The 19,645-nt window shown below is 46.1% G+C and overlaps 1 protein-coding gene and 2 long non-coding RNA genes across 5 annotated transcripts in view; 2 read left to right on the top strand and 1 right to left on the bottom strand.

Moving 5' to 3' along the window:
• Positions 1-438: 438 nt before the first annotated feature.
• Positions 439-6,779, top strand: LOC308581899. The gene is made up of 3 exons (XR_014005351.1): positions 439-784; positions 1,435-1,534; positions 6,642-6,779. It is a non-coding gene; the product is annotated as an uncharacterized lncRNA (long non-coding RNA).
• GRIN2C (glutamate ionotropic receptor NMDA type subunit 2C) overlaps positions 6,448-19,645 on the bottom strand; it is an 89,329-nt gene continuing 76,131 nt past the window's right edge. For all 3 annotated transcript variants that reach the window (XM_081184525.1, XM_081184524.1, XM_081184526.1), the window contains exons 9-13: positions 18,635-18,864; positions 17,332-17,492; positions 15,107-15,294; positions 12,997-13,229; positions 6,448-8,643 (exon numbers count right to left, since the gene is read on the bottom strand). In XM_081184525.1, coding sequence (XP_081040651.1) covers positions 7,093-8,643; positions 12,997-13,229; positions 15,107-15,294; positions 17,332-17,492; positions 18,635-18,864 — 2,363 coding nt within the window. In that variant the 3' untranslated portion in view covers positions 6,448-7,092. The remainder of the gene's footprint in view (positions 8,644-12,996; positions 13,230-15,106; positions 15,295-17,331; positions 17,493-18,634; positions 18,865-19,645) is intronic.
• On the top strand, positions 7,414-11,956 carry LOC308581905. Its single transcript, XR_014005367.1, has 3 exons — positions 7,414-7,550; positions 9,420-9,539; positions 11,712-11,956. It is a non-coding gene; the product is annotated as an uncharacterized lncRNA (long non-coding RNA).

Below are 19,645 nucleotides of genomic sequence, written 5' to 3'. Positions count from 1 at the left end.
CCGTTTTCTCCCTCTGGCCACTCATCGTTGCCCCACCACCACTCCCCTGGCTCTGAGCCTTCTTCCCCTGGGGGTTCCCCAGCTGGTTCCTCCCCCCATTCCTTTGTATCCAAGCAGTCTGTGACGTCCAGGTTTGCTGTTTTAAATTCTGTCTAGGAAATACCAGAAATATTACATTTTATTCTCTCACCTTAACAAAACCTTGTCTTTGACTACTCAGAAGGTAAGCAAACTAATTTAGGGAAATGGTGTGTGTGTGTGTGTGTGTGTGTGTGTGTGAGAGAGAGAGAGAGAGAGAGAGAGAGAGAGAGAGAGAGAGAGAGAGAGAGAGAGAGATCTAGATATCTCACACCCACACCCACATGTTCATACCAAAGAGATGTGGCTGGAGGACTGCTTAACAGAAAAGGAAAATACGAATGTACAGCCATGTTAGCCAACATGTAACTTCTAGCTTTGTGTATTTGTAGCTTTTGAATTTGGTAACCAAATTCAAGGGTACATGCAGTCCTGGGCAACTTGCCTTACCCTGCTAGGACCAAAGAGCCAGGAACCTGAAGGAGACTGAAGACCTGTTTCTCATGAGAAGCACACACCCCAATGCCAATCAGCAAACTACTTTTGCAGTTGGGGGGGGGGTTAAAAGCAGCTTCTGACCTGGTGATAGGGCTTAGCTACCCAAAGAAACAAAAGCCCCAGGCTAGGGCAATCCTTTTATTTGAGGCTTAAAGGTTATTTGGACCCTGGGTGCTCATGGTTTGAACAATGGATCTTCTTGAGCAAGGTATAAAATGCTTGCAAACATTTCCAGTGCAATTTTGGGGAGGGGGGCAGCTTAAGAAAACCCTCTAAATGTTTGTTTTTTAAACTGTTTCCCATTTGTATTCCAGGGAAGCAATGAGCTATAATCTGACTTGGTTGGCACTGCTAATGCACCAGAGTATTTTGCTGTATTAAATTCTGTCTAGGGTATCAGAAATACTACATTTTATCCTCTCACCTTTTCTTGTCTCTAGCCTAGCAAGTTCTGAAGCGGTAAAATTAGGTCTGAGCTGTACCATTTTAGGGGGGGGGGTTCATTCTGCTCTGCTAACAACAACATCCTCCATATAGAAAACTTGATACCAGTGAGAAGAGTTCTTGTCTAACTTGTTTCCCTGACATGCTACTTTTCCATGTGCAGGAATTTTTTGTCCAGAGCAGCATTCACTAAGGGAGGTCCCTGCTTGTAGCATGAAGTGGCATAGACCAAGCACAGATTTACTGCTCTAGTGTAAACTCCTCTGCTGCCTTCTCACTTTTAGCCCCAAGAAATTTCCCCTTTATTCCATTGTTTGGCTTCTGTGTTTTATGGCTGCAGCTGGACAGGTTTTGAGCAATTATTCCAGAGGCTGGTTTAATTGGGTGCTATTTGTGTATGTGTTTTCTTTTCAGGTTTGGACATCTTGGTGCCTGCAATGGATGCTGACGCAGATGGAATTAATGTTTCAGTGGAAGTGGAGCCAGGATGGACATGGAACCTAACCATCCCTAGGTGAGGCAGAAGAATGGCATGTTGAAGTCTATTTGCAGCACACTGTAGCTATTACTACTATTCTTCTTATTAAGAGTGTGCTTGATTTTGGTGGGGATAATTCCATCAATCCTGGAGGCCTGGTATTCCCTTGACAGTATTTCAGTGTCTGTTTCTGTAAGTTAATTGTCCAGGCTAATTTCATTTTACTGTAATTCATGAACTGTGGCATTGGTTGGGATAACAACAAGCACTGCCCTTGCTCTCTCAAGCGCAGCCCAGGAATTGGCTGGATGGTCAAAAGTGCTGAGCGAGCCTCCCCACCCCCAGCTGAGGAAGTTTGCAACTTGGAAAAAAAGGAGATGGTCAGATCTGAGCTCATGGCCACTGCATATTTACAGGCAACTTTCAAATCTTTAACTTTTAAATATGGGGTGCCTTGGTGCAAGAAACAGCAGGGAAGCTCTAGGTGTTTTGCCACTGTGGGTGGGTGTCAGTGTCAGTGTCAGATTCTCATCTGGATATTCCTGAAGTATAGCTCCTTCCCTAGTGTTAGGGATTAGCTATTATATTGTGCAAGTTAGGAAGCATCATGCCAGAAGCAGCTCTAAATTGTTTTCAGCTGTGCACTTGTTTCAGTCGATACAAAAAGACCAGGAATAATAGTAGCAGTAGAAATAAATAACTAAACAAGCAAACAAACAAGTAGTGTGACATGGATGCAAAGGTTCTGTCCGTCCTCTTGCACACAGAAAATTCTCACTTGAATGATTTAAAGCAGGGACGGCCAACTTCCAAGAGACTGTGATCTACTCACACAATTAAAAACTGGCAGTGATCTACCCCTTTTTTTGGGGGGGGGGTTCAGGTCAAAGTTGTTAAGCTTTTTTAGGGATGAACGTCCCGGTTTTTTTGGGGAGGGGGTAGGTTCAGGACCTGTTGGACATCCCTGATTTAAAGTATCACCTAGTGGCTCAGAAGCAAATTGCTGCTGCGTTCTAAAAAGTACCTGACAGAGGCAGCAGATCTGCCTCCTACCCCTGTTGGCCTCCTCCTCTGCTGTCATCTGTCATGGCCACCCTTCTGTGCAGGGCGCCATTTTGAAAACCTTTGTGGAATAAGAACTTACTGACTTTGGCTACTGGGGGGGACGACGACTCCTAAATTGCGGGTCTCCAGAGATACAGAGGATCCAGAATACTTCTATATCATCTGCTAGGATTTTATTTCTTATGTTTTAGACTTAGGTGCCCAGTGTTCACCCACTGTCTATGCCAGCTTAGAAAATAATGATGTCTTGCTTTATATTGGGTGTGTTGCCACTACTTTTTCTTTTTTCGTATGGGGTGTGACATAATAACAACACTTTGGAGGTCCCGAGCCTCAAGGAGGTTAGATTGGTTTCAACTAGGGCCAGGGCCTTTTCAGCACTGGCCCCGACTTGGTGGGTCTGCAAGATGGAGCTGTTTTGCCTGGCCTTCGGCTTGGACTCACTCTGACCCCTTAAATGGGATTTGGTATATAAATTTTCCCTTGGTTTTTTTGCTGGCCCATGCAGGACCAGCATGGATAGCTGGCTCGGGTGAATATCTGATGTTTCCTCCCTTTATGGTCTTGATTTATGGGCTACTACTAAAATGAGGCTGCATTTTAAGCTTTATTTTAATTGTTTTTTTTTCTATTACGTTTTATTGTAATTTATATTCGGTGTTAGCCGCCCTGAGCCCGGCCCTGGCCAGGGAGGGCGGGGTATAAATAAAAATTATTATTATTTATTTATTTAGCCTTGCTATGGCACCTAGGTATTGTGACTTATGGTCATTGTGCTTCATTAAAACGTAAAAAGAGGGAAGGGAGAGTTCTCCCCCCAAACCAAACCTGAAATGACTCCCCTCCAGCAGAAAGAAAAGCAGTTCAGCTCTTCAGCCTTAATGAACTTCATTGCACCCTCCTTGGCACTTTGTCCCAGGTATTTAGCAGGCGTTGTGCACTCCAGTTTGGAAAGGAGGCAACTCTGAGAGCGAAGTCAAATGAAGGCAGTGCATTAGTCACACCAACCCCTAGCTATCTTGTGGTGTTAAGTGAAAAATTAGCAGTTAGGTGATGGCTCCTCAGGAGGCCTTTGATCCTACTGTGACTGTAATGAGACAAAGTGAATGAATCTCAAAAAAAACACACGAGCCTTGTAGAAATGAACAGGCAGAATATCAAAGGTCTTTTCTCTTTCTCTCCTTAAAACAGACTGGAGCTAAATTAAATGCATTTCCTCCCTTTTCTGTTAAAACAGCTCAACTTTCACGCTGTCAAGTTTGCTGAGGGCGGGGAAGGCTAGGCAGTGGCATTGCTGAGCTGTGATATTTTCAAAATATTAGGCTAGTAGCCCATTTTCAAAAGAAATTGAACTTTTTTAAAAAAAGATATATATTTCATTATCTTCAGAAGCGATTATCATCTCATGTAGCCTCAAGGTGAATACTGTAAGACTCATAGGAAGCTCTTGGGTTGCTTTGCTTATGAATATATAATTGACCGGCTCTGGTCGAGACCTGACTTGCCCACTGCTAGTGCATGTTTGTGCTGCTTTTGTAATGCCATGTGAAAGATCACTCTTTACTTCTCCTGTTTGCTGGAAATGGTTCTTGGCAATGAGGGCTGCAGGATCCTCCATGGAGGACGCAGATTTGTTTCACCACTACTACCTTCCAGGGCTGGACAGTATATCAATATATTGTCCAAAACCAGTTTCAAGTCCATATCATGATTTCAGTTTCATATTTTTTGATCTGGCAATATATTGCAAATCATGATGTGTGTGTGGGCACATGTGCTGTGCAAAAATCACATTGGGGGGGAAACTGTGAAGCTGGGCAATGCTTCATCCTTATATCAAACATTGTGATATATCACCAGCTAAACACTGTATTATACTGATAATCATGGAGTTGATAACCAGCACCATCCTTATTTCAGACATTGTGATATATCAATATATCACGATGTTTATTGGGTGATATACTGCCGTGTTGAAAGCCAGATGTTGCTCAGCCCTACTATCTCCAAGATCTACATGTCATATTTTCCTATGGAAAATGGCCAATTTATGAGATCTATCCATGACAGTAGAATCCCAGGGGGTTGCAAACAAACTATCTCTAAATGAGAAGCAGGATGCTACAGGCATCGTTTCTGATGGTCCTCACTTGATCAAAGGAACTGCTCAGAAGGGAACATGCTGCCTTTTCCTTGACTATGATGCTTTTAATAGTTGGCTTTATGGTTTGCAAAGCTTGCTACAAGCAGAAGTCAAAACAATGCTATAAACCAGTCCCTGTGCACCTATCATTTGGGGTTGGGGAGGCACACGAAAGCCTGAATTACACAACTGGCGGTGTAGGCTGATTAGATGGCTTTCTGAGCCTCGTTGTTATCAGTTGCCTGAAAAAGGACCAGAGTAAACTTGGATTCAGTAATCAGCACTTCAGGTACTTGAAGCTTTATAGTTGGCTAGGATAGGGACTACATGGCATATCTTTGAGCCGGCTCAATGTAAGGTTATATTTTGATCCTCAGCTCTTGAGTGCACCCGCAGGACCTTGCCTGGGAAGGGAACTCACTACAATTCAAGACAACATGGAGCAGACATAGGCAATAGGTTTACAAATTGCCCGAATTTACATACGAAATGTATAACTTGAGAGCACTTCCAACAGGCATGAAAGGCTACCCAGGGCAGGCTGGCCAGTCTTCATTTAATGGATCTGGGAAACCAGGTTATTGTGCAGAACTGAAAACCTAACTATTGATAACCCCACCCAACAAATTTAAATTCACTCACAGTCCTGCATACTTTCACGGATGCTAGTCCCAGTTAAATTGCATCACTCATTTTCAAGTATTAGCATGTGGTTCAGAATTTTTGAACAGGGAAAGCAGTAGCTTAGGGCAGAGCATCTGCTTGGCATGCAGAAGGAGCCACGTTAAGTCCCCAAGTAGGGAGAAGGACACTTCTTGTCTGAAACCCTAGACAGTTGCTGCCAATCAGTGCAGACCAGTGCTTCCCAATTAGCTAATGACTGAGGACCCCCTACTTTTGAAAATTTAATAATTCTATTGTAGTTACGTCTGCAAAACAATTTTTTGAACAAAATTTGGGGTAGCCCGTAATAAGCAAAGGATTTTAGGTATACTAAAAAAACCCAGACCATAAAACTTGTGATATTACCATGCAAAAATGACAAAAAATAGTTGGGAGGCAACGGACGGGGCCACAGACCCCCGGGGTCCCCGGACTTCAATTGGGAACCACTGGTGTAGACAATAAGGAACTGACTCTGTATAAGGAAGCTTCCTGTGTCCTATGAGTGACCTTGGGGTCCCTTTCTATAATTCTAAGTTGGACCAAAAAGATTTCAAAAACTCTGTGAAGATGGATAAGAGCTCTAAGTAATGCTGTCTAGTCTCATTCTAATCACAAGATTTGCCAAGTCCCAGTTGTAATGTCTGTTTAAAGTGGTATGCTACTGCTTTTAATTCATAGTGCAGATGAGGCCTTGGTGCAGTGATGGTAGTCTATTGCTAAAGGTGTGTTTTTAGGACCTAGGTTAAAAACAGTGGCAGGCTAGTCCCAGTCTAATGTGAATTAAGCAGCGATGGCAAGGAGAGGAGAGTTTGGTGCATGCCCCCACACTCATCTACTGTTGCCACCTTATCTAGCCAAGGATCCTCTGCCTTGAACTAAAGTGGCAAATGCAACCCTGCCCCACCTCACACACCCTTCTTCTCCTGGTGGGGCTGGGGGGGGGGGGAGAGAGCGCTATGAAGGCAACATCTAGGGATGTCTCATGTCCTGGTGCATTTGACTCAAGGAAGGTTGAAGGCAGCAACCTTTGTCAATGTGGCCAAAAAGAAAGAATGAGAAAGGAAGGGTGTGTGAATACATTTTAAGAAGTGTGTATTTAATAACCTCCATTTGGCATTTTGGGCTCTTTACGAAGATCCAGAAAGTAATGTAAAACACTAAAAATATCATACTATGCCCCCTGTTCAGTCCTCTATACAGTCTCCATTTATATCAGTGCATTATGGGAAAGCAAGATAGTCCTAATCATTTTGTTTATTTGTTTAATAGGAGGCTGTTGGGCATTTCCCACTGTGTCACAGACAGCCATGCTCTGAACGATAAACTGGCACTGAAATGTAGATGGTTGACACTGCAACTGATGCTTCATAAGCTATCCACAGAGGCAGCATGACTGTGAATCACCACCATGAGAGCGTCGTCTTGTACGCGAGTGAGAGCATCCCAGTGCCCAGCAATGGAAGACTTTGGAATCAGTCAATAAAGTGCCTTCAGCTGCTCCCGCTTTGCGTTTTGGTCCATTAGAGGATGGAGAAAGGTCACTTGCTCTTACGTTGATCCGGGGTGGTAGTAGTGAAGAGACAAAGAACTTTCTGCTGATACCGGCTTAACAGGGAGACGCAGAACGCTGGCTTGGAAGGCCTTGTCTCTTGCCCTCCTGGATGAGCTTCTTCTCTGCAGTCTCCAATCGAGCATCAAGAGCCCCAGCATCTTCCCCCTATCAGACTTCGGACTCTAGGCTAGAGATTCGCCTCCACGATCTTCCAGCGTAAGGGCTGTGCATCCTCTGGGTGCTCAGGAAGTCTCTCCGCTCAGTATTGACCATCTGAAGAAACGTTGGGTCCACCCTGCTGCGGTCCCTGTAGTCTCTGTAGGTGCTACCAAAGTACATGGTCCTCTGGCCATCCTGGTGGACCAGGAAGTCCCTGCTGCAAGGCGACCAGGGAGCTCGGCTGAAGCAGTGCTGGGTGGCACTGGACTGTTCGCACAGCTGCGGAGAGCCTGGGTAAAGGCGCCCCCAGTAGATAGGCAGGTTTGTGTACGAGTTCATGTAGGCATATTGCTTGTGCACCACTGTGGAAGAAGCCTTGTGCACGCCTGAGCTGTTGTGTAGGCAGGCCTCCCGGTACGAGGGGAGCCTCGTGGACTGCGAATGCAGCAGCCGCTGGTCCTTCCAAGGTAAGCCATTGGCCTCCACACATTTCCTATTGCATGTATAACTCGGCCTAAGAGCACCGGGAGGATAGGAATGCGTTCCAGGCACTGACATTGTTTTTGGAGCCCGGCCAGCTTTGGGGAAGAGGTCTGGCACATCCCCATAGGCTGAGGACTTCCCATGATGTTTCCACAGGCCTAGAGACTGGGGTCTCTCCTGCTCCCAGCCGGACCTCGAGAGATTAGCTCTGTGGCTCAGCTTCTCTCTCCTTAGCTCTATTGAGTCAGATTCTTTGTACAGAAAGGGTCTGCAAGTCCTGTTAGCTTTGGGGAAGGAATTGTGGACACAGGCATGAGGCGGAAAGTGGCTCTCCAACTCCTTTCGCTTCTCGGAAGTGGAAGCCAGCCGCTCCACCTGGGCTGAGCTGTCGTCACCACCTTCTCCGTACACCAGGTGAACATTCTGGTGGTGGAATTTCTCCTTGGTGTGCCCTCTGGCCAAGGCCAGCTTATGCTTATGCTCAGGTAGAGGAAGCTCCCTAGCAGTTCCTACTGGGGAGTGGGGAGGAGCACTAAGGTGGTTTCCAAGTGGCACGTGGTTTCTGACATGGGTCTGAGGTGTGGGTCTTACCATGCAGTGGGGGGAGCTGTTCACAGTGGAACCGGGGAGCACCTTGTCCTCAGAATAGCTGCCTCGGAACTTCAGCGGATGAAGAATCTGCGGCTGCTCTAGTGTGCCTCTCCAGTTTTCACTGGCTGGCACCAAAGACTGCTGGAGCGGAGAGAGGGATTGTGGGAGAGACCTCCCAAGCCTCTCAGCTGCTGCTGCATCGGAGGCATGAGCTGGCCTGGTAGGCCCACTGGTGTTCTGCACAACAAGCTGAGGAGTCCTTAGGGAGAAGGTGGTTTGGAGGTTTTCGCTCCTGTTTGACCAGTTCTCAATGGTGCGTGTGGCGTTCTCCAGGGAGTTCCCCACACTGGCTGTTGACACCATGTTCTTGGCGGCCTGTAGCATCTTCAACACGTTGGCTTGAGCAGAGTTAGCAGTGACGTCTGGTTTGTGGACACGGGCAGGACTCTCCAGATTCTGGACTCCATTGAAACAGCTGTAAATGCCCTGGAAAGAAAGAGAAGAGGGAAGGCAGTGACTAAGTAGGCATGTATTGGAAAGGGGATGAGCTGGAGGGTAGAGAGGGCAGGTTGGCTTAATGTTCAAGCTCATGCAGGACAGACATTACAAATACTGAATGACCACGTTTTTCTGAGTGAACTGGGAAAATGTTTGCGCAACAAGATACTTGGGTAAGCTAGCTATATTGACAGTCCTACTTACCCTGTTGCAAACCAAGTGCTTCAGCCATTCAAAGGAAATACAGTGGTACCTCAGGTTAAGAACATAATTTGTTCCGGAGGTCCATTCTTGAAACTGTTCTTAACCTGAAGCACCACTTTAGCTAATGGGGCCTCCTGCTGCTGCCGTGCCACCGGAGCACGATTTCTGTTCTCATCCTGAAGCAAAGTTCTTAACCCAAGGTAGTTTCAGAACTTGGGTAAAGATCAGGATTCCATTATAAGCTTGGCTGGATCACCAAACAGGGTTGATAAGAAATGTGTTTCCTCCTTTTCTGCTGACCAAGTCAGGTTGTCCAGGAGGTTGTTCATGTCTGACCCCCCAGGCACTCTAGCATTCACAGATCCAACTCCCTCTCGCTGCTTCTGGCATTCCAGTCTCCAATTGCCATGTACTGTTTTCTATGAAATATCGCAGGTTTCCTGTTTCGTTTCTTGGAGGTGAAGTAATTCTGTTAAAATGTATCAAGCTTACACATTTGAGAATCACTGTACTAGATTAATTTTATTTCATATGTTTATCTCCTGCTTTCCATCCCTCAGGTTTAAAGATCCTACACTTTCTGAATCCTCGTTATCTGAACTTCAGCCCACCCCCATCATCCAGCCTGGACACTGAGGTCCAGCTCCGAGGGCCTTCTGGTGTTTCCCTCATTGCGAGAGGTGAGGTTATAGGGAACCGGGCAGAGGGTCTTTTCAGTAGTGGCGCCTACCCTGTGGGATACCCCTCCCAGCAGATGTTGTATTGTGTCTTTATTGTTTTTTGTCGGGAGCCAGTCAGATGGGTGGCATATAAATAACGAATTTGAGTAATAATAATAATTTATTATGTCCCATTACTCTTAAGGGCCCTCAAGGTGATGGCATTCGACAAGATTAAATACCGTATATACTTGGGTATAAGCCAACCCGAATATAAGCCGAGGCACCTAATTTTAGCAGAAAAAACTGGGAAAACTTATTGACTCAAGTATAAGCTGGTTCACCACACCACAAACCTGGTGGTGGCGGCAGCGGCAGAGGAAGGAGCAGCCCAAAAGACTGCTTTCGGGCCGCTCGTCCCTCTGCCGCCGCTCGCAGGAGCAGGCATAGGAGCCACGGTTGGGAGAGGCGCAGCACAGGGCAGCACCTCTCCCAACCGCGGCTCCTGTGCCTGCCCTTGCGAGAGACGGGCAGCAGCGGCGGTGGGACCAGCGGTGAGAAAGGGCTCCTTTCTCACTCGAGTATAAGCCGAGGGGAGCTCTTTCAGCATTAAAAATGTGCTGAAAAAGTCAGCTTATACTCAAGTATATACAGTAACTAACATTTTAAAGTTAAGAACAGATTGAGGACAGAGATGACAATAAAAGGCCCTGTAATGGGAAAGAGGCCTATTCTGATACTAGATATCAATCCAGATTATGTAGAAACAAATCTCTCTCTTGCTTCTGTTCAACATTAAATGGTTTCCAACACCTATTACAGTGGTGCCCCGCAAGACGAACGCCTCGCGAGACGAAAAACTCGCAAGACGAAAGGTTTTTTCGTTTTCGAGTTGCTTCGCAAGACGAATTTCCCTATGGGCTTGCTTCGCAAAACGAAGCTTGCCCCTGCACCTCGGACCTCTTTTGAAGCAAGGGGCGGCGGGGAGAAGATTGCTTCTCCCCGTTGCCAGCCCCGCAATCTCTGGGGACAGAGGGGAAGGCGCGCGCGCACACGCCTTCCCCTCTGTCCCCGGACCCCTTTTGAACCAAGGGGCGGTAACGGGGAGAAGCGATCTTCTCCCCTCCGCCCCTTGCTTCAAAAGAGGGGACAGAGGGGAAGGCGCGCGCACCTTCCCCTCTCTCCCCGGACCCCTTTTGAACCACGGGGCGGCAACGGGGAGAAGCGACTCTCCCCGCTGCCCCTTCCCTTGCTTTAAAACAGGTCCGGGGACAGAGGGGAAGGCCTGCGGCGCTTCCCCTCTGTCCCCGGACGGTCTCCATAGGAACACATTGATTGATTTTCAATGCATTCCTATGGGAAACCGTGCTTCGCAAGACGAAAAACTCGCAAGAAGAAAAAACTTGCGGAACGAATTAATTTCGTCTTGCGAGGCACAACTGTACTTTGATCAGGTGAGGCACTGGTAGGAAACAGTTAAGGCATTTTATGTTGGAGCAGACAGTGCAGCCTCGAAATGTAAATGCAGTAGAACCAGGAACAGGCAAATCAATTTCCTGGTCTTTTCTCCAGTAAATTTCTAATTGGGAAAAGATTGGTTTTTGATTGGTTTAATTTCAAATACATTTCACACAAATTAAGCAGCAGTGATGCAGTCCTCTACAAATTGCTTCACGAACCTGTCACAGAAAGCCTTGCTCTGTCTTACCAGTACTGGGGAAGTGGGTCATGACTTGGCTACAAATACTGATAAGGCGGCTCCTTCAGTGTACATGAGGAGCAGCACACTTGTTGCTTTATCCACAGGCAGGTTGACTACGGAAGGCTTTCTTGAGCCTGCCCTGTCCACATGTTGCATTTTTGACCTGAAAGAATTGTGGCTGCCTAAGAGCTGACACCCTGCTCAGAAGGAGCAGGGTCAGGAAGCTGTGGGCAGCGTTGTTCATTATCCAAAGATGAGTTCCTAGCAGAAGGTTGTGCCTGGTTGGAGCACTCTTTGTTAACAAGGCCCAGGTGGCCCTAAAGAAAAACGGCGCAGGGCAGAGGTGGCTTCTGTTTTTACACTCTGCCTCCTTTGTTAGCTATAGCCACCATGGGTATCATTACCGCTAAAACTGGTTGATATCATTCCTCCAGAACCATGTATGGAAAAACTAATTTCCATAAAATACATTTTCAAATTTAAAATTTCAGGTTCGCGTGAGGAGGACTGGAAGCTGTCCATGGAACCTGTATGTGTGGAGAATGTATTCAGCTTATCTTTTGGTTGCTATTTTGTTAATGTTGTTAACATTGTTTTATGGATTATAAATGCTGTATTGGTTTGTTAATCATATAATGTGACTGGCTTGAATTGTGATGTTTAGCTTATTAGTTGTTGATTTGTAAATTTTATAGATTGCAAATGTTCTACGGATGATTTGTTAATTATTCTATGAGATTTACCATATTTTTCGCCCTATAGGACGCACTTTTTCCCCTCCAAAAATGAAGGGGAAATCTGGGTGTGTCCTATGGGGCGAATGCAGGCTTTTGCTGAAGCTTGGAGAGCGAGAGGGGTCGGTGCGCACCGACCCCTCTCGCTCTCCAGGCTTCGGGAACACATCCGCAGCCCAGGCAGCCCTGCGGGAGGTCCCGCAGGGATGTCTAGGCTGCGGATAGCAGTCTGCCGCCCAGCGCGAGGGGCGCCCTGAAGCAGAGCGCCCCCCGCGTCCGGCAGACATCCGCAACGTGGGGAGCCTTGCAGGAGTTCCCCGCAGGGCTCCCCACGTTGCGGATAGCAGCCTGCCGTCCGCCGGGCGGGGCGCCCTGATGCAGAGCGCCCCTCGCGCTGGGCAGACATCGGCCAGCCCCACAAGCTCGGGGGACAGCAGGGAGGCGCAGCGCCGCCATCCCGCTGTTCCTCGACCTGGTTCGGTTTCCTCAACCTGCTTTTGGGGGGGAAATAAAGGGGGGGGGGAAATTCATTTATTTCCCCCCCCCAAAAAACTAGGTGCGTCCTATGGGACGGAGTGTCCTATGGGATGAAAAATACGGTATGTTGTATTTGTGATGATCTGTAATGTTAGTGTTATTTTTTGTGTGTAAGCTGCTTTGGGATTTATTTGAATGAAAAGCAGCAAATAAATATAATAAATAAAAACTAATTCATTTAAGCCACCTGCATACCCCTTGTTTTGAAAGTGAATAATAGATTGTTTTTAACCATTCCTGGTATGAATGTGGGGACAGACCAGGAATCAGACAAAGTGAAACTGAATTATTGGCTTATTCCACCTCCCAGCTACAGGAGAGGAGAGGGGAATGCTTGAGCTGGTTCCTCCTTTTGTACTTATGCATGCAGGGCAACACTGTGGTTTAAGCCCTCTGTTCAAATATGACCAGCGGCTTGGAAGAATAAACTGTCTATGTGTCACATTAGGAATAATCTCAAAGGGGACATAGAAGGGGTATGTACATATCTACATGGCATCCTTACCCTGCTTATAGCCAGAAGGAAATCCAGCTTGTGAGACTTGGGTACAGAATGTCTCAGCTTCCAATAGACCAGGTGTTCCCAGGCAAAGACGAGCAGGCTCAGCCCCATAGCCACCAGCAGCATGTAGAAGACGCCTGCCATGTTGTCAATGTCCAGCTTGCTGCTCATCACCTCGTTCTTCTCATTTTGGCAGATCCCTGACAACCACACAGTCTCTAGCTTCTGTGTTTCACCTGGGAAACAAATAACAAGAAGGGAAGACAGTCAAATCCTAGCAAAGGGATCTCCTCTGATTGACATCACAGATAGCTGAACCTGAAGAAATTTAGATTATTTTTGGCTTGTAGTATTCATTGTCCACCTCAGTCAAGCTACCCATGGCTACTCAAGTAAAATTTCCTGTATTCCCATGATCTTCCATAGGACTAAGCATTTCTGGAGGTCTATACCATGGAAAAACCTTTCCCCAGACAACAGAGCTTAAATTTAAGATTACCAGCTTCATGGGCTTTATAGTATAATCCTAGAACTGTAGAGTTGGAAGGGACCACGTGAGTCACCCCATTTGTCATTGTCATATTTGTCATTGATCATACATATAAGTGTACAGACCTTCCCTTTTCCTCTCCTTTTCTCATAGCCTGTCTCCTTTTCTGGCTCTCTGATCCCCCATTATGTTCGACATTTCCTTAAAACACTTCCATCTGAACTCCCCCAACCCTGCACACATTTTTTTAAAAAAAACAACAAAACATTTTTTGCACACAGATCACTTGTTAAGGTCTCCAGAGTGACAAGAGAGCTTTATTTCCTACTGAAGGGAAGAGAGAGTGATTTCAGGGTGAGGTAACTTCCCAGACACCTGACAAGGAGACGTTGTGCTTGATTTAATGTGGACTACCAAACGGTGTGGCAGGGAGGAACAGCGCTCTGAAACCTTCTCAGAATTCTCCCTAATGGCCAGAAAGGAACTTTGGTCACAGGCTGGCGGCTCAGTGGAGAGAGCCAGAATCCGAGCATACAGTTGTCCTAGCACCCTGGGGCGAAGCAGTCAGCAAGACAGAACCGACGGGAGGCACTGCCACATTGTGGTCAGGAAATTGGGTCAAGGAGACAACCGAGGCCTAAATACATGCAGCAACTGTAACACAAACGGGAGCCCTGGCCAGCAGCAACACAAGGAAAAAATATATATTGGAGGAGGCATAATAGGAGCAAAATGCATGGGGGTGGGGGCAAAGTTTGTCCCACATGGGATAAATGATCCCACCCACAAACATCATACAGTGGTACCTCAGGTTAAGAACTTAATTCATTCCGGAGGTCTGTTCTTAACCTGAAGCACCACTTTAGCTAATGGGGCCTCCTGCTGCTGCCGCGCCGCCGGAGCACAATTTCTGTTCGCATCCTGAAGCAAAGATCTTAACCCGAGGTACTATTTCTGGGTTAGCAGAATCTGTAACCTGAAGGGTATGTAACCCGAGGTACCACTGTATAATTGTACTAATTTTGATGGTGTAGGGCTGAACTCCTAACCCCATTTAATTGGGAGCAAGCCCTACTGAAGTCAGTAGACATGTTTAGGAATGCAGCCTTAGCTTTCAAGTAAACATGTTTAAAATTGCAGCTTCAATTTAAATTCCAGTTTATCCTCCCGTTATTATTTGCATGTGAAAATGCCTTTTAAAGCAACTGCTATAATGGAGGGAGGGAGGGAGGGAGGGAGGGTGAGTGAGGGACTTGTGAGGGGGTGGCCATCCTTGTGCCTCTTTTGCCCCTCAGGGTCTGACGTTTTGACAGGCTGTTGGAAGTTTTTTTTTTTTAATACAATTTTAAATAAACACAGGACTGTTGTGATTGTGCCAGGGAACATGGAGGGGTGGATGAGAAAGTGGAAAGAGGAGAGAGGGAATAAAGATTAAGTAAGGTTCAGCTTTGTGTTTGTGAGGCAGTTGTGGCCAGGTGTCCCGTCCCCCCCGCAACCTGTTAAGACAGAGGTTTTCTTGTTCTGTGACCCCTTGGAGAAAAATACATAGGAGACTACTGGTAACTACCCCTGAGGGTGAGGAAGCAAAGTGTGTTTGCGGGGAGGAGACAGAGAACTACTTACCATCTCCCAGGAATTGTAGGAGGGCTAAATCAATTGGCCTCTTCCACTTGGAGTCCTTCTGGAGGGCAATGCCATAGCCGGTGGTGGCAAAGACTTTCCCGCTGCCAATGGTCACCAGTTTGCAACCCTCATCCTTGCCCGCCATGTAGTTGAGCACTGCGGCATCATATATAAATGCATCCAGCTTTCTGGAATCAAGCAGAGAGAGAGAGATGGAGAGAGAGGGGAAAAAATTAAGGGACAGCAACTACAAAAGCCACATGGGGGGGTGGTAAGCTAGAAGGTCACACAGTGCCAAGTGCCAGGCTATAAAATGATGCAAGAAAGCAAGCAAAGCTGTTCTCATCTGTGGGCTTGACCATATTTGTAGGACAGTCCCAGAAGCTTCAATCCAATAGAAAAAGTGCTACGCTGAGAGTAACCTAGTCTTGCAGTGCAATCAAGGGGCAGGAGAAGACAGCATATGTCATCGTCTTGCTTGCAATTTTTCGGAAACAACTCGTGCCTCTCTTAACACTGAAGATGGGGACTGCACACTGTTCAAACAATTCATGTAAAAAAACCAGTTCACAAAATGGTGATATCTAGCATATTCTCCAGGGCTGCCACAACTGTAATAGTTTGGAAGATAAATCACATTTTCCCCAGCTGCAAAATCTCACAGTTTGAGTGATTGGGGGGGCAGTCACTTTCTCCATATCAAAAGTATGGCCTTGGGGGAAAGCAAGCATTACCTCGCTGTCATAAACAACAGGGCAGTCACTGTCCATAAAAACAATTTCACAGAAATACGCTTAGAAACTAACTATCAGACTGTGGCTGCAGTCGTGTGCTCCCTTTCCTGAGAGCAAATTCCATTAAACTCTGGAAAGCAGCAAGGACTGCTTGGCTTGGGCCTGTGCATGCACAGCTGCAGCATTGCAGCTCCTGCAGCCCCACCTTGAAATGCTTAGGCAGAATGTGACATACATGCATGCTGCAGCCTAGGGCAGGTGAGTACAAGAACTGGCTTGAGAGCTTTCACTCCCTTGGTTTTAGAATACCACATCACACTCAAGCTTCATTGTGCTGTGCAAGTTGCCTTTTAAAAAGGACAACAAGAGGTCAACAGATCAAAGGATAGCAACAGAGGGATGAAAGAAAGAAATGGAGCAAATGAAATTAGAGGGTGAATTAGAGGCTGGTAGCAGAGAGAAGACTCTCCTACTAATGAGTAATACATTTGAAATCTGAACTTCCAGAAACTGGAAACGTGGAGACTTCTGTTGCTAAAATTAGGAAGCACTAAATATTTTGAGGCTTGTTAGCTACAGGAGTGAAACCAGCATTCACTGTGGAACGCACCCATCAGGCACCAAAGGAAACCTCTATAAAGATGCTTGAGAACCATTGTTTTGATTGATCTAGCAGCTTGCAGGGGTATCAAAATTGTTAATTTTTGCATCACATGTAAAGACAGGAACCTTACATGTGATACACACATCCAGATTGTTAGAAAAGTCTGAAAACAAGATATTTGGGCATCTCACGGCCAGCACTCGGTCTGTGACATTTACCTCACAACAGCAGCAAGCAAACTTCCACCCAGAATAAACATAATCATGTTTGGACAGAATATAGATACCTAGTTCACATATTTGTGGAGTCTGACTGAGAGAAGGGATTCACAGGGAGAACCAGGAACTTAAGTCAACACTCTCACAGAGAGTAAGCCAACTATGTGACAGAATACTGAAACGTAGTCATCATTAGCAGAGAGCTTCTTTATGGTTTAATCTCACACAGCATCAAGCGTGCAGAGAAACTTCAGTCAATAAAGATCCTGTTCATAGGATGGTGACTTGATCAGGTTGCTATGGGCTGCCCATTTTTGACATGGTGGCCAGTCCTGCGAATGCCCCAAGGAAGTGGTCAGAAATGCAGCATGCCATAGTGTCAATCTGTGTGAGAGGCATACAGGAACATTCACAAAACTGATCAGAAGGTTTGCCTGAGTCTGTCATCACTGAAGCAGAAGCTCACAAGCAAACAGAAAACAAGAACCAGAAGCTGAAATGGGCCAGTTCCAACAACCAACTTCAACGTCATTATTGACGTATATGCCAATATATTTACTTATCCTGTTATATTTGCTAGGGCTGGCCATGAATGAACTCAATGTGGCACAGATACCTTGAAGCCTTCTTGCACGCTGCTCTTTCTTATGGGGAAATGCTGCAACCTACCCCATTTTGAGGCTGACCAGGGCATCCTCCACCGAGCGCTGGTTGTACTTCACCATGTGCGAGTGCATGTCATGGTAGTTGCTCCGAATGTTCCTCTCGGTGCTGCCATTGGGAACTGTTCCAAACCGGAATGGGGGGTACTGCTCCTGAGGTCTTTGAAACTGGGAAGGACACCACAAAGACAAGTCTGTTGCCAGATCCAGAATGGAAACAGCATCCCTCTATTCAGACTTGAGGATGCGCATTTCAGAAAGGACTCTGGGCTCCTCCAACCTAACTATTGAGCGTTCAGCCCTGAGTTGCTTGCACAAAGCTTAGTTGGAGGTTAGACCTGGCCCTTACTGGGCACTTGTTCAAATTTGTTAGTGGGAAGGTTATACAACCTTCATCATGGATTCATCCTGATTTGTTTGTGCAGTGGTTATATGTCTTCCCATTAAATCAACTGTTCATCCCACAGTTTTCAATGCATTTCCTTGCTACTTTCCAAACCAAACAACAAAAAACTAATCCTTTTTTTAAAAAAACAAACACAGATTTGTTTGCACCAGGGTGACAGAACCCTTTAATCCACTTGAATGGCTGCAAACCTAAATTTTAGGTGTGTGCTTAAATCTCTCCTACAAAATAGTTTTTATTTAATGTATTGCATTGTAACCCATCTTTGCTCAAAAACGCTCAAGATAGCATACATAGTTGTTCTCCTCCTCCCCTATATTACCCTCACGAACAATCCTGTGAGGCAGGTTAGGCCGAGAAGGAGTGACTTGACCAAGGTCTCTGAGTGACCTTCATGGCAGAGGGGGGATTTGAACCCTGGTCTCCAAAGTCCTGGTCCAACACTCTAACCACTGCATAAAACTGACAGTCTGGAGGCAACCTGAGTGTGTACTTCAGTACCACCATTTTAGCATAATTTTCTACATAATTTTCTACATTTACTTATTTCAGTTTATAGTCCATGTTGCAACAGTGTCTTGGGAGCCAGTAATACAGAGGTCAGAAACTTTGAGAGTAAAAAAGCAGAGCCATTGAGTTATCTTCAGCCTTACAGATGCAAAGGAGGGCACAGAAAGGGACACTTTTGTGTGGGCTTAATTTTCCTTGGTAACCAAAAGCTATCAGGTTTCCTTTAGCTGCTTACCAAAGCCAGCAAATGTAACCAACTTGAGTTTATGTCCTGCCATTCAGTCAGCACTAGCACATCTTCCTTGTGGGATATTCCAAGCTACAAAACGTTGCACCCATGGCCTAAGCACTCGACATTCATTCCCTTTGCCACCATTGCTCAAGCATTCCTCACCTTCTTATCGCTGAGCCCAGAGACAGTATCAATGTATTGCTCTTGGATCATGAAAGCTGCCAGATTAGCAGTGTAGCTGGCCAGGAAGATGACGGCGAAGAAAGCCCAGATGAGCACCATGATTTTACTTGTAGTCCCTTTGGGGTTTTCAATAGGAACGGAGTTGTTGAAAACCAGAGCCCAGAGCAGCCAGACGGACTTGCCAATAGTGAAGGAAGGCCCCCCAGATTCTAGAAAAGATGGAAGGGAAAGCAATTTGTAGGCAGCAGGTTTTTCCTGCTAGAAATAAGCCGTTTTCATTCATTGTAAGCTTTTGGAAGTAAAACACGTGCATTTTATTTACTTTGGAGATCTCTGCTGAAATATTTCTGGCCGCCATTTCTGCTAAGGCTCATCATGTGAGCAGGATTTGCTTTGGGAAGGGATTGCTTCTTCCACTTGTTAAGCAAAGACATGCACTTGTATTTAAAGATGTAGGCACAGCAGAGTTTGACAAGCAGAAGGTCAAGAAGGAGAGAACCAGGGCAATCCAGAACCCAACAGTGTACTTAAGAGACCTCATAATCTGTTTGACCTTTGTTGGATTGCAACAATTGCTGCAACCTTTTTATTGCTCAACTCAGACACAGTATTGAGAATGCTGGCAGATTAGCAGCAGAGCTTGCCTGGGAGACGACATTGAAGAAGACCCAAATAAGCACCACGATCTTACTTGGAGTGCCTTTCCAGTAAAACCTACTGAGAATCCTGAGAATCTTCATCATTTCTTGTTTATAAGTTTCTAGACCCTATGACTACAGGGGAAAGCCTCAAAACCCAAACAAATAATGTGGGGCTTCAATTAAGCAGATCTCAGACTTCCTAGGACCACCCTGCTGAGAGCCAGAGGGTCCTGCTCCTGCCTCTCTCCACCAGGCCCAGGGTTTATAAGGGCTGCTGCTGCTGCTCAGCAGAGAGGGCTTCTTCTTTTATATCCTTTTAAATTGTTTTATGAACTGTTTTAAACGGAGT

The sequence above is a fragment of the Podarcis bocagei genome (genome assembly GCF_964188305.1).
Source record: "Podarcis bocagei genome assembly, chromosome: 2".
Taxonomy (NCBI): domain Eukaryota; kingdom Metazoa; phylum Chordata; class Lepidosauria; order Squamata; family Lacertidae; genus Podarcis; species Podarcis bocagei.
This window is presented reverse-complemented; position numbering and strand designations above follow the sequence as displayed.